The 14,273-nt window shown below is 50.0% G+C and overlaps 1 protein-coding gene across 2 annotated transcripts in view; it reads right to left on the bottom strand.

Moving 5' to 3' along the window:
• Rptor (regulatory associated protein of MTOR complex 1) overlaps positions 1-14,273 on the bottom strand; it is a 301,243-nt gene that overhangs the window by 94,427 nt on the left and 192,543 nt on the right. For both annotated transcript variants that reach the window (XM_057774578.1, XM_057774579.1), the window contains exons 8-9: positions 4,942-5,042; positions 4,304-4,448 (exon numbers count right to left, since the gene is read on the bottom strand). In XM_057774578.1, the coding sequence (XP_057630561.1) occupies positions 4,304-4,448; positions 4,942-5,042 (246 nt within the window). The remainder of the gene's footprint in view (positions 1-4,303; positions 4,449-4,941; positions 5,043-14,273) is intronic.

Here is a 14,273-nt window from a genome sequence, read left to right as displayed (position 1 = left end):
TTGGGTGGACCACAGCTAGTTCAGGGCAAAGTGGACTGAGCAGAGAAAGGTACTGGTGGGGAAGACAGGGAAGAGAGGGTGGGGCACAGGAGCTGCAGGAAGTTACAAAGAGAAGTGGAAGATGGCAGTGAGGCACTGAGTAGGAGCAAGCTGGCTGGGCAGGGGTCAGAGTCAGAGACTGTACCCAGCAACGTTACAGTCAAGGGCGAGGCCCCAAGTCAGTGGTTCTGGTGCTGGGCATTAAGTGAAGGAAACACCAAGATGATTGGCCAGTTTCCACAGCAGGCATTGCCAGCTCATGGGCACCCCCAACATCCAGCTGGAAGGAAGAATGTCGGGCTTCTATCTGGCAAGAGGGTGGAGCTGGCTGAAACGGGAATAAGGAACTGGCACGTGGGTTCTGGGGTTGACACTCTGTCTCTTCTGGTGGCCCCAGGAGGCAGCCATGCTAAGTGCTACTCCCTGTCCTACAAGACCCTGCTGCTTCCCTCCCACAGCCTCCAGTATGAGTCTTCAACCAGTAGCAAATGCTTCTTTCTTGCAAGATACTCCTTGACTTGAACAGGAGTCCCAAAGCCCCTTCCCACTACCATGACCTGGCCCACCCCTGGGTATGGCAGGAGCTGTGTCATTTGACCAGAAAAACAGGGTCAGCTGCCAATGATGGAGCCTCCACTTCTTTGCTGGCAGAGTTGTACAAAAGCCATGTGGGGCGTCCTAAGAGGATGCTGGGCTCTCTAGTTCACAGTGGGCTTGAGTCTGGAGAATACAGAGATACACGAAGCTTCTAGTAAGCAAGCGTGGCAGCCCCAACTGTGCAGCTATAGGCCATGAAGACTTACTCAGCTCTTTTCTGACCCTGTACTTCTGTGCAGAGACGCTAGGAGGTAGCCTCTCACTAACAGCATACCCACTAGCAGAGGCCTACATGGGTTTCAAGACAGAACACTTCCTTTCTCTGCAGACTCTGTTTCAACACAGTCATTCCTTTACTCTTTGAACTGCCCACTTGTGGTTTTTCTTTAATATTTATTTATTTATTTATTTATGTATGTTTTTTCAAGACAGGATTTCTCATAGCTTTGGAGTCTGTCCTGGAACTCACTCTGTAGACCAGGCTGGCCTCAAACTCACAGAGATCCGCCTGCCTCTGCCTCCTGAGTGCTGGGATTAAAGGCGTGCACCACCACTGCCCAGCCCCGAACTGCCCACTTGTAAAGGACATCCTGTTTGCTATGAATTTTCCATTCTTTACTCTCACAGTGAGGTCTCATGATTGATTACGTTGCTTCTTCACGGCCCTATCAATGGCCTATGCTGACTGTGTGGGTCTGGATTGGGAAAGGATCCACTCCAGATGATGAGACACTGGCCCTAAAGGGACGCCTTCCCCATCTATGAGAAGGTGGCTCCAGGCTTCCTGGCGGGCGGGGCCACATTCTCGCTCTACCACAGAACCCATGTCTCTCCTCACAAGCTCCATCTTGACACACTGAGAACACAATCCAGCTGGGGGTTGGTGGAAGGAGGTACCAGACTCCCTCCTCTTAGCATGGCACAAGCCACAGGATTCTTTCCAGTGAATGGAACAAGGTATGTGAAGTTGGCACGCTAACCCTGTAGGCAGATACTGAACTACGTCTTCTCATCTACAGGGAACTTGCTAAGGTGGGCATTCTTACAATAGAGATGCCCAGCATGCCAAGGCTGCAGTCCCAGAGGAGAAAGGCTTCCTTGCCCAGCTGCATGTGGACAACTGTGGTTCCTAGGGCCCCTTCTCAAAGGACCCCTGCCTCTCATCTGACCTGTGAAGTTCACTCCCCAGGGTGGTCAGCATTGAGAAAACTGCTGTGGGAGACCGTCATCTTGCCCCACCTGCTCCTTTCCCTTTGGCTTCTCTGGTACCCACGCAGTGTGAATGTGGAGGATGAGGCTGGTGTCAGGGATCTTCCACATCAGTCTCTGGACAAGGTCTCTAACAGGGACCGCTAGGCATCTCCACCTTTAGAGACTGGAATGGCAGGGCAGTCGCCATATCTGCTTGGCACTTTCATCATTGAGCCATCTCCCCAGCCACTCTTTTGGTTTCTTTTTGTTTGTTTTGTTTCTTCGAGACAGGGTTTCTCAGTCTTGGCTGCCCCGGAACTCACTCTATAGACCAGACTGGCTCAAACTCACAGAGATTCACCTGTTTCTGGCTCCTGAGTGCTGAGATTAAAGGCATGTGCCACACACCTGGCTTTGGATTCTTATAATAACATTTTTTACAAAAATCCTGGCTCAGAGGAAACAAGATGTAAGGAAGTCAGCTATTCTGAGGATGTGTTCTCTCCCAAACACTCACTGTATCTGTGCCCCCAAAGGGCCATTTACACATTCCATAGGCTTCTCAGAGAGCGCTCTGCCCTCCCCTCTGCAATGCACAGCATAATGGGAAATGAACCAGGTGGGTGCTCCCTCTGCGCTTGAACAGCCAGCTACTTCTCAGCAGTCCACTTCCACGCTTGGTGTCAATGTTACACTATCCTCAAATCCTTCCAAAGTGACCGTTGCTTACAGTCCATGAGGGCTGGACACCACTCACTTTGGTTTTGCCCCAGAAAATACTTAGTTTCTGGTTCTGGGTGGGTAAGTTTACAAACAACTTGCTCCTCTGGGTTCCTGGCGGTGGTAAAAGCCGATGTGTGTCTCCTAAAAAATCCAACTTTGCAACACCGTACAAAGGTCTTTGGGGTGAAGACTCATTTTTGTCCTCTCATTTTGAATCCACAAGCTCCACTTGTGTGAAGAGCGCTGCCAGTTGGATGTGGAGTGTCCCCCAAGGCTCCCAGGCACTCGTGGGAGGTGGTGCCTAGAGGGAAGATGTCAGAGCACTGGGCATGCCCAGGAAGGGGACACTGGGATCCAGCTCTCCCCTTCCCCTCTGTGCTTCCCAGCAGGCTGCCAGTGAACAGTTTGCTCCATCATGTGCTCTTGCCAGGAAGTACTGCCTCAAAACATCCCCAGAGGCAGGGCAGCCAAGAGACCACGGACAGAAAGCTCTGAAGCCATAACCAGCAGTGTAACTTTTTCCCTATAAATTCATTAAATCGGCTATTCTGCTAAATAATGGCAGTTAAACCATGTGCTATGGCCTGCATCTTTAATCCCAGCACATGGGAGGTAGAAACAGCAGATGTTTGTGAGTGCGGCCAGCCTGGACTATACGATGGGACCCTGTTTCAACAAAATAAATCTTAGGAGCTAGAGAGATGGCTCAGCAGTTAAGAGTATTGGCTACTCTTCCAGAGGTCCTGAGTTCAATTCCCAGTACTCACATGGCAGCTCATCTGTAACTGCAGTCTTAAGGGATCTGATACCCTCTTTTGGTGTGCAGACATACATATAGACAAAACACCCATATACATAAGATACATAAATAAATCTTTTTAAAAAGCAATGAAAAGTTGACAATACAGAAAGCCACATCAAATGTCTTCAGATATGTTCAAAATTATTATTATTTTAAATTTTATTTTAATTTTATGTGTGTGAGTGTTTTGTCTGCGTGTATGTGCACCATGTGTGTGCAGTGCCTGAAGAGGCCAGAGAAGGGTGCTGACTCCCTTGGAACTGGAACTGGAGTTACAGGTGGCTGTGAACCCTCTCTCCAGCTCCATGCTGTATTAATTTTTATTGTTATGACTACAGTAACAAAATGATGAGCAGTGATAAAGACCAGTGTATATGTGTGTCAGTGTATGTGTGCGTCACAGTGTATGTGTGCGTCACAGTGTGTGTGTGCGTCACAGTGTGTGTGTGCGTCACAGTGTATGTGTGTGTCACACATGGCTTTACATTTTTGAGAAATCTTGTATTCACTTAATAAATTTGGGGCCATTTCTTTCTCAGTATAAGATCCAAATAGGCCAGAGGACCCCTACAGTGGTTCACAGTTTAAGAAGGGCGGTGGGAATTTGAGGCCAGCATGGTCTACTGGGCAAGTTCCAGGACAGCGGAGCCAAGGCCACAGGGCACCAGCAGTGTGAGGACAGGAAGTGGGGGCTGGGCAGGAAGAGGACTCAAGGCCCGCCCCAGTCACTGTTTTCTCCTGCAGTTTACAGCCTTTCACAACAGCTCCACCTGCTGGCGAGTGTGGGTCCACAGCCCACCCTGTCCACCTAGAGTTTCCTTCCTTCCTTCCCCAAGGCTGGTGCCACCCTTCACCAGACCAGGACACTGAGGTTCCAGGAAGCCCAGCCTATTACAGCGACAGGCACATGAGGAGGGTCCCAAGCACAAGAGAACTGCTGGACGGACTTACCACATGGCATGCATGTATGTTGGTGGGAGTCGTGGGCTGCTAACTGGAGTGCAGTTATACGACCTCATGATTCTTTCTGCCAATAAAAAATTTCTAAACAAACTTGCCACCAGCAGGTCCTGTCGGAAGAGCTTTTGGAAGAGATCTGAAGGCAGATAAAAAATAACAAGGAATCTTCAGTGAGTTGTGCCCAGTACTGGAAGCCAAGCACACAAGCTTTCTTCCATCAAAAATTATTACAGACAAGTTGAGACTGACACACACGTCTCACTGGCAACACACACACACATGCACATATCAGTCTACATATGAACAAAAACACAAATCCCAACCAACCTATAAACAAAGTACACACGTTTTATAGCAAGAATTCTGGTTTCAACAGATAAGGACAATGTCAACACTTATTAAGGAAGTGGAGCCCTGGGCCTGCTGGGAAAACATTGCTGAGGTTATAAGCAGGGCTGACGTGGAGCTTGCCACCTGCCCTGGTCCTAAGCACTTGACCCTTGGTCCCTGCACAACATCACCACACCCAACCCTCCTGAGGCTCTTTTGCCCTCCTTCCTGTTTTCAGTGCCCGTCAGCTTCTTCATTGGAGGGAACCAGCGATACTGTTTGATGGTGGTGTCTCTCACCCCGAGGGAGCACATTCCAGGCGATGGTGTCTGTGATGGCTGTGAAGATCCAGTTCAGCTCACCCAGAGGGGTTCTCCGGTCATTCAGCCGGCCAGGAATCCTAGACAAGATGGCGTCTGCATTAGTGCTGCCATGGCTACTGAAATAGGCAAGGGGGTCAGATGTGGGAACAGATCTTGATGGAGAGGGAAGGACAGGCTGGGCTGTGGCTGGGAGGTTTTTCTGGAGTCCCTGACATTCCCAGAGTTCCCACACATCTCCTTCAAGGAGACAAGACAGTCACTATGTAGGCTCACCTCACCCTAAGTAGCTCCTACGCTTTGCCCTCCAGGAAGACACACACCAACAGTTTTCTTGTTGCCCTTACAGGTATGGACTGAGCACAGCTGGCAGCATACAGCTGTACTGTTCCACACATGCAGCACAAGCCCAGCTAGGCTCAAAGACACACATCACGCGATCAAGGGATCCACTGCTGTGCAAGGGCCAAGGAACAAAGGCCTACCCTGTACAGCTTACTTACCGCATAGCCTTTCCGTTGGTCCTGGAGACCTAGACCTGCTACCACGAAGAGCGCCACTCCGTGGGAGGGACAGATGAGGAGCAAACGTCAAGTGCATGCATGGAGAGCCTGGCCGTGCACACGCTGCAGACTCCAGGCAGGGCATGGAGGGCAGGCGTGTGCACTATGGAAAGGAGCTGGAGGAAAGCTGCACTGAGTGCCAATCCAGGAGCAAGCAGACTGCATCCTGACAAGGCAGAGGGTCCATGCCTAGGACACGGATGAGTCCACTGCAGGTCAGAGCAGTTCAAAGCCCTAAGATGCGGGCGGGCATGCCCTACATCTTCTGCTCTGCCGCAGGCTTAACTTTACCCACCAGGTAGCAAGTTTAATTATATCTGACTAGAAACTCTTTCTTCCTCCCAGAAGGAAAATGTTCACAGTGATTTGGTTTAGAGACTAGAGTGTGATTTGCTATTTATAAGGCGGAACAGATTAATAATTCCCATTACAGTCCCCATTTGATGGTGCTGTCAGTAAGAACGGCTCAAAGACTCGGGAACTGAGGGAGCAGGGCCAGGCTAGATAACACAACTAGGCCGGGTGATAGCTGTCCTCCACTAACGCCGTTCGTACAAATACTCCTTGAATTCAAGGAGGTTTAGTGATAGCACAGAAAAATGTCAGGGAAAAACAAAGCAAAACGGTCAGCCAGTTCTCTCCATTTGCCAACACAGAGAGAACACTGCTGACCAAGATGGCCACCCGAGCCCAGGGACAGAGGCCTTACTAGAGTCCCCGCAGAGAAAGGGCTAGCTACCGAGCTCAGCTTCAGTGTGACTGACACCATGGGACTTACAGACCGCCCTCTCCCCCAACCTCAGCTGGTCTTCCTGGTATGGTGAGCCCTACCCTACAACAGTCAGTGTGGCTTGGCCACTGCACTAAAACAGAGTATGTGGAAGAAACTGGGAGGAAAGGTCAGATGTCCTCTTTGTGCAAATGTGAATACCCTGACCCCAGGTCAGCCTGCTCAGCACCAAAGCATTCTCTTCCAGTGAACTCTTAGGCCTTCAGCTTCCATAGAGTCCTAGGGATAAGCAGGCCGGGCCAGGAGAGCCTCCTTTAGATGAGCGAACACCAGAGGTAAGTGGCCACCAAGCATCCACAGAGTGCAGTCTCCAGCAAGGGATCTACTGTGCCACTCCCTGCCCCACTATAGGCATCAAGCACACACTTAAAGAACCGCCCCCCGGGGGCTGGAGAGATGGCTCAGCGGTTAAGAGCATTGCCTGCTCATCCAAAGGTCCTGAGTTCAATTCCCAGCAACCACATGGTGGCTCACAACCATCTGGAATGAGATCTGATGCCCTCTTCTGGCCTACAGGCAGACACACAGACAGAATATTGTATTGTATACATAATAAATAAATATTTAACAAAAAAAAAAAAAAAGAACCACCCCCCGGCCGGGTGGTGGTGGCGCACGCCTTTAATCCCAGCACTCCGGAGGCAGAGGCAGGCGGATCTCTGGGAGTTCGAGGCAAGCCTGGTCTACAAGAGCTAGTTCCGGGACAGGCACCAAAAAGCTACAGAGAAACCCTGTCTCAAAAAACCAAAAAAAAAAAAAAAAAAAAAAAAAAAAGAACCGCCCCCCTCCCCCGCCCCCGGGTCACACCATTCAGGGAAGGGTCAGAGAAACTATGGCAACATTTGGGAAAATAGAGCAATCACACTGGGAACATATACAATCTTGTCTTCTATCTCAGTGCAAAGCTTCCCAGACAGCAGTCAACACCCCCTTTCCCTTGAGACAGGATCTCACTATGTAGCCCTGGCTGTCTGGAACTCACTCTGTAGACCAGGCTGTCCTTGAACTCATAGGGCCCCATCTGCCTCTGCATCCCGAGTGCTGGGATTAATGGCGTGTGCCACTGTACTTGGCCACCAGTTAATTCTAATCCAGGAACTTATTAAGGAGATGTACTTAGTACAGGACGTACTAAGGTAGAGTGTGGTTTTATTAAGACTGTGACAAGTTAGAAATGGGCTATGTGACCAAAACAAAGTAAATTATAGGACAACTATAGAGAAACTGGCTACTAGATGCTTCATAGTGATTTTTTGGACATCTCAATATGTGCTTTATAATAATAAAGGAACAAGTCAAGGGCACAGCCAAGATCACACAAAACAGAGAGCAGCAGGAAGATCTCCACGTGCCGGGTGGGGTGTGAGCTTCCTGTTATCCACAGGGAGAATGGAGACTCCACCCCACTTGAACCGCAGGGAACACTGGAGACTCGCTCCCATTTCTTTGCTTGTTTATCCTCAGCCTTGGGTGGCCCTAGGAAGGCGAGCTCTAAGGAGACAGCATGGGGGGCTGGGCCCTAGTGCAGTGGGCAGTTTTCTTGGGAGACGTACAGGGTCTACAAGAACCTAAGGGACCTACCACAGTCTGTTGCCAAGCCTGGGTGGTTACTGATAAGCCCACACGCTTTGAGTCAAGTGAGGCTACCACAGATCAGGCTGTTTTCCTGGGTACAGTTTCTGGGGATGTGAACAGAAGCTGTGCTCTCAGCAGTGAGAAGCTGCCAGCAAGTGTCACTACCCTAGCCTTGGTCACAGAATAGCCACTGAGAACAGAGCCTGTGTTTGGGTCTGGGTTATTTGTATTTAAAAACAAAACAAAACAAAACAAAACTCTAATGTGTGACAGTCAGCACTAAAATTCCATAGCATCCTGAAAAAGCCCCTATCTTCCCTGAGATCATCATAAAAATATAGGCATCTGCCCAACTGTTGCAGATAGATCTAAAAATCACCATCACACTGATTGGTCGATTGATTGATGAACCGATTGTCCAGTGGGTAAGCACTGGTGTGGCTTCTAGCTCATTTGCTGACAGGTCCTTCTGGGATGACAATGGCAGAGTGAGCAAACACCCGTTCTCCTTGTCCTCTAGAGCTGACAGGGAAGCTGGGAAGCCATCTGGATTGTCACAGGCTGCAGCAGGACCCAGAGGGAACCAAGTAGCTGTAACATCCCACCAGAGACCCCACCCCACTTTAGAAGCTTCTCTAGGTCCTAGAAAGTCCATTGACAAGCACAGGGGCTCTTTCAAAATTTAACTCCTTGGTGCTAATCAAGGACAAACTTTATGTGGAAAGTGATCACAGGATTGAAAGATGAGAAGCCAACTCTAGTCCCAGCTGTGCTGAGGCTGGGCAACTTCTGCATCCTGTGTCTCGGCTCTGAGTCACGAAAACTAACCTTATGTGCGACACGGGACTAAAATAAAACGGGTCACACTTGCACAGCAGACACAACGGCAGCCAGATACCTCCTTGGCAGGGGCATGCCGCCTCCTCAGCTCTCCCTCCCGCTGTTGCTGCCGGCACAAGGTTTATTCCCATCTTCCTGAATACATTACACTCCCCTGCAGCTGTCTGTTTCCGGCCAGGACTCATCTCCCTTGACTTCAACACCCAGGCTACCCCGTTCAGCACCTGCTGCCACAAAGTGACTACATTTGAGTGTCTCCACTGCCACGGATATGACGACCTCAGAGCGGGGCGGGTTCTGGGATGGCGGTCTGCCACTTTTCTCTTGGGCAGCTCTTTCTTCACCCCACACCCCTGATGGCCCTTACCACCATCTCTGCAGTCAATCATGAGATGACTCTGTCCACCACTCTGCTCCTGAGCCACCCTTTTCCACTTAGGCGACAGACAGACCCTATTACATCACTGGTCATCCAAACCTTACCGAGGAGACGTTTCTAAGTACATGTTCAGTGTCTGAATGTCCGGATGACTTCCACCTCCTTTGGCCTCATTCCTACGAGTGCCCTGCCAACTTGCGTCTCACTAGCACCTGCCCTGCTTGTCTGTTTCTCACTTGGGGCTGCACAGAGTCATGGACTGTGGGAAGAGCATACTCACAGATTGGGCCTCGGTCATGAGAGGTCTTTACAAACTGACGAGCAATGTTGAGGGATATACAGGGTAAGCAGCCAGCCTGAACTCTGGCGTCAGACAAACATGGGCTTGAATCTGGCCAGTAACTGCCCTGTGGTCTTGGGCCAACTGTCTGAGCTCACTGAGGTCTGGTTTATTTCAATACCAAGTTTCACAACTAGCTAGACCCAACCACTGACCTGGGACTACTGCCATGTGTGCCACTGTACATAGATCACCTCCCAGGAAGGGGCTCTTTTCATTCTAAGCTGTCCCGAGGGTGTTCTTGACTTTGAGAAAGAGTGGTGAACACCAACTGAACACAGCCTGGCTCACCACCTGCCTCACAAGGTCTGAGGACCAGGAACAAGTAGACCTGGGATACAGGAAGAAGGGCTTATAGCAAGCTGATGATGCCCACGTCTTTCTGGCCTTGGGAAAAAAAATCAGCCAAGACCTCATGACCCTACAGCTTCCTTTGTGCTCCACAGTGTTCCTCTTCCTTCAAATCCGGGAAAACCACAGGGCAGCCAGCAGCAAAGTTCCCCTTAGTGCTCCTGACCTTGGAAGCAACAGATCTCTGACAGCCATTGGCCCTCCTATCCCTGGAAAGTCAGGTACCAACACCCTTTCCTGATCTGCTCTGTGGGATCCTGACGCAGTTTGGGAATGCTGCCCTAACCTCATAAAACCTTGGAACACTCTTGCCATTCAGGGCTATCAGCCTGCTCAGACCAGTGAGCAACTACAGTCACTCTCCTGCCTCACACGCGGTGGGCTGTTCTTCATTCTTTACATCTTTCTTCACAGCCTGAGCTCAAGAGGAGCTTAGAACAGCACTGCTAACTTCCCGTCAGCAAGGACCCTCTCTAAGAGTCCCACTCACACATGTGCTCCCCAGCCTTAGCCCAAGTGCGGCACAGAGTTCCTGTGACAATCTGCTTCCACCTGATGGGAAGGAAGGCTGTCCCTAGCCAAGCCCTTCTAATTCACATCGTGTCGGGGGGGGGGAGGGCTCCCTATGTCAGCTAGAATGCTGCCAAGTCCTCCGATGTCTTTCCCATAGGGGCCTTGAGTGCCTCTACTTAAAATCTCAACGACATCAGGCACCTGCGGCTGGAGAAGAGTGGGCTTCCTAGCTTTGGTTGGGCATACTCCACGGGAACAGCCAGGCCTCTGAGGGGCAGGCTAAAGCCTTCTGTCCAATGCATTCAAAGAGAAAATCCCTTTGTGGCCTCAAAACTGTCAATATCTGACTAAGTTGATGGCTGGTCTTGTAAATCTGTTGCCAATCTGGTCCATGCTTCCTCAGACTGGCAGAGTGCTGGGAACAGCAGCATTAGCTTCTGTTTGTTTATGCTGCCCACGCCCTTCTTGGTCAGTGGGGTCAATTCCTACATAGTGTAGAAGCAGCTCCATCTATGCTGTGGAGCTCAAGATACCCTGGACATGGCAACTTAGTAGAGTTCCTGCAAAACCAGATCCACTTCTGAACAGTTCCTGCTCTCCCCGACACCCACCCACCTCTGAATAGTCCCCGCACTCCTCATACACACACACCTCTGAACAGTCCCTGAACTCCTGACACACACACACATACACACACCTCTGAACAGTCTCCGCACTCCACACACACACACACACACACACACACACACACACACACACACACACACACCTATGTCTGAACAGTCCCTGCACTCCAAAATACACATACACACACCCATCTCTGAACAGTCCCCACACTACACACACACACACCTATCTCTGAACAGTCCCCACACTACACACACACACACACACACACACACACACACACACCTATCTCTGAACAGTCCCCGCACTCTTCCAAGCCCTTTCCTGAGTTCTTTTTATTACCCACCACTGCTTCTCTAGGCTGATTTCCTGTGTAACTAGATAACACATTCCTATGGGCAATGACTTTCTTTCCTCGATATGTATCAATCTCCTTAGAGTTTTTGGCAGAGTGCTAAGCACACTGCATAATCTCAGCAGCCCACAAACCTGAGTCATGGAACTCAAAAACAGCAGCAGCTCCCACTCATTCCGAAGACTCCCCATCGCCCCGTTGGATAGAACTGTAACCGTGGCAGCTGCAGATGGGGACAGGGAAGGAGTCAGGCTCAGTGATATTCTTCAGCTATGTCCTCAGGGTCTGTCTTGGCTCTTGGAGTGAGCCTCACTCTTTTCTGGGCACCCCAGAAATGCTTTCGTGCTGAGAAAGGTGGAAGAACAGAAACCTGGACGATCCCAAGAGGGAGCGCTGCAGAGGCTGGGCCACTGAAACTGAAGACCCTAGTTTCCTCCTTGCCTCAGGTGACTACCCGTGATGCCCACCTTTAACTGTTGACTTGCCCCACACCTGAGCCTCACCTTGAGAACTGTCTAGATCAGGTAGGTCTGGGACAAGTCTGTGGGGGACCACCTTATCCTAAAAGCAGATGGTGCCACTCCCTGAATTTGGGTCCCAGTTTGCATAAAGGAGAAGGGGGCATCATGCACTCTCTGCTCTTGACCGGATGTGACCAGCTGCTTCAAGCCACTGCTGCCTGACTTCCCTGAGATGAGAAGCTGTACCTGGAACTGTGAGATAATAAAGCCTTTATACCCTTAGCTGCTTTTGTCACGGTATTTTCTCACGGCTACAGAAAACGACCGCAGGACAACTGACCAGTGCAGGTGCTAACTCATTAACCGCCCTAAACTATTCCACTCACCATCAGCACTTCCACATGTCAACATCGCATCCTCACTGCTGGGCACCCTGTGTACTCAGGACTGCCCAGACAGAGTCCCTTACCACACAGCTCGGGTTTGTAACCTCTCCAAACACCTTCCTCTGGCACCTCCTTCCATCCTCCAGGGCCCGCAGAGGTCTCTGCTGCTTTCTCCACTGCCCCATAGGATGTTGTGGGTGCCTCTATATCTTAACAGTGATGCTGTCCAGGCTGTCTTCTTCATGCTTGGCACAAATGCACCATGCTCACGTGCCCATGTGTGCTTGGTGGGCCAATGTCGGAATCACTACTGATTGATCACAACGCTCTGTGTGCACAAAATGTTCAGCATTATCCTGGCTTCCAGAACCATGGCACCATCACACCAGAGACAATTTTTTTCCCACAGAGTGAGGACACAGAAAGAAGGTAACAAAATGGTACAAGTCCCACCATCCGAAGTCCACTAGAAATGCTGGCACACATCCTTGTGGCCAGCTCATATGCACGATAGCAAACAACCTGCAACACACAGAGGCACTGTGGAAAGACACACTGCATGCTGGTCACAAACGCCCACGACACAAGAATCAGCCCACAACATGGCTCCAATGGTATCTTGGCAGGGCAGGGGTATAGGTGTTTTTAAAATTCCTTTTTGCTTACTTGTGTTTAATGAGATATCCGCTAAAAATATAGTCCCTACACAACAAAGGAAAATAAAACTCCTCCTGTTTTTGAGGAAGGAAAGGCAGTTTCTAAAGGGGGAAGGTATTTTAACACAGACAGATGAAGTCAACTAGCTATGGCACGGTGCATCCTCATTTTTCAATGGCCACAGTGACTGTGCTGTGCGGAGAACCTTGTAGGCTCTCTCACTGCAAGTGATGCACTACAAAGAGCACAGGAGGTGAACCCAGCAATCCCTTTGAAAACAAGGGTCAGTACACAATGGCTGCATCTTCAGAACTGTGTGCAGTGTACAGATCCACACAGAGCCTCACCAAGAGCACTGCACTGAAGCTAGGACACAGGCTGCATACACATCTCCTCCTAATGACTCGGAGCTAAAGGGCAGAGCCTGAAGCCTGGAGCTAATTTGCTGGACAATGGATGTTTACGATACTTGTAAAAATATTTTTCCTAAGTTAACATTCTCCTAAGCCAAATCACACCACAAACCACGTGCCCTGACATCCCTTCCCACAACCCAGTTGTAGCCTGTGTCGCCTGAGCTCCTCATACACAGTGCACACACGCTAGCCATTCACAAATGCCAAATGGTCAGGAACCCGCGGTTTCCACTGTGATCCATGGACAGTCTCAGGAGCTCTGGTGTCCAGTGCTGTACTGGCACCACCCCCGCCCCATCAAACACACAGACACTGAAAAGCTGTTACCATAGTGCACATAATTCAGCCCACAGCACCCAGACCAGGAAATGACAAAGACACAGAGCAGAACAACCACAAACAATGCCCACATGACCACATCAAGGTACAACCGTCCAACTCCAGACAAGAAACCTTACAACCAGTGAGAGAAAGCTATTCAAGGGAAGGCCACATTGAAGTCCAGGTCAAAGACATCTCCTCCCCACCCAAATCCAAACAACCAATCCAACACAAGACAAGCACGGCAGCAGCAGGCAGCAGAGAGCAGGCAAGGCTGAGGATACTGAGATGTGGCTGTGCCCCAAGAATGAAGAGTAAGTGTACAAATTCTCAAAAATCTCAATGGAACAGAGCAATGTGCAAAAGGCTACCACAGGCTGACGGTCGGTCAGTCAGAGCAGCCCAAAATCTGTCTGAACATTCAACAGCAATGTACACACTAAGAGAACAAAGGGGATCAAACCTTAGCAATCAGAGCTTTCCTTCTGCTACCTCAACAGACGCGGGAAAAGTGTGTAACAAATTCCAGCATCAAATCTGTGATGGCAAGGGAACTTTCCCACCAGACAGTGGCTAGCCAAGGGACACCGACAGCTCGCTGTGCTTAACAACACAACACAAAATGTTTCTCCTTCACTGACCCTTAAGAGCAGAGCTCGGATGCCCAGCTTCACTGTTTCGATTTAATACTGTCCTAAAGGCATTAGACAGTTCAACAAAATATGAAAAAGAAATAA

Source organism: Chionomys nivalis, chromosome 7 (genome assembly GCF_950005125.1).
Source record: "Chionomys nivalis chromosome 7, mChiNiv1.1, whole genome shotgun sequence".
Taxonomy (NCBI): domain Eukaryota; kingdom Metazoa; phylum Chordata; class Mammalia; order Rodentia; family Cricetidae; genus Chionomys; species Chionomys nivalis.
The sequence above is the reverse complement of the archived record's forward strand: the minus strand, read 5'-3'. Positions and strand labels throughout refer to the sequence as shown.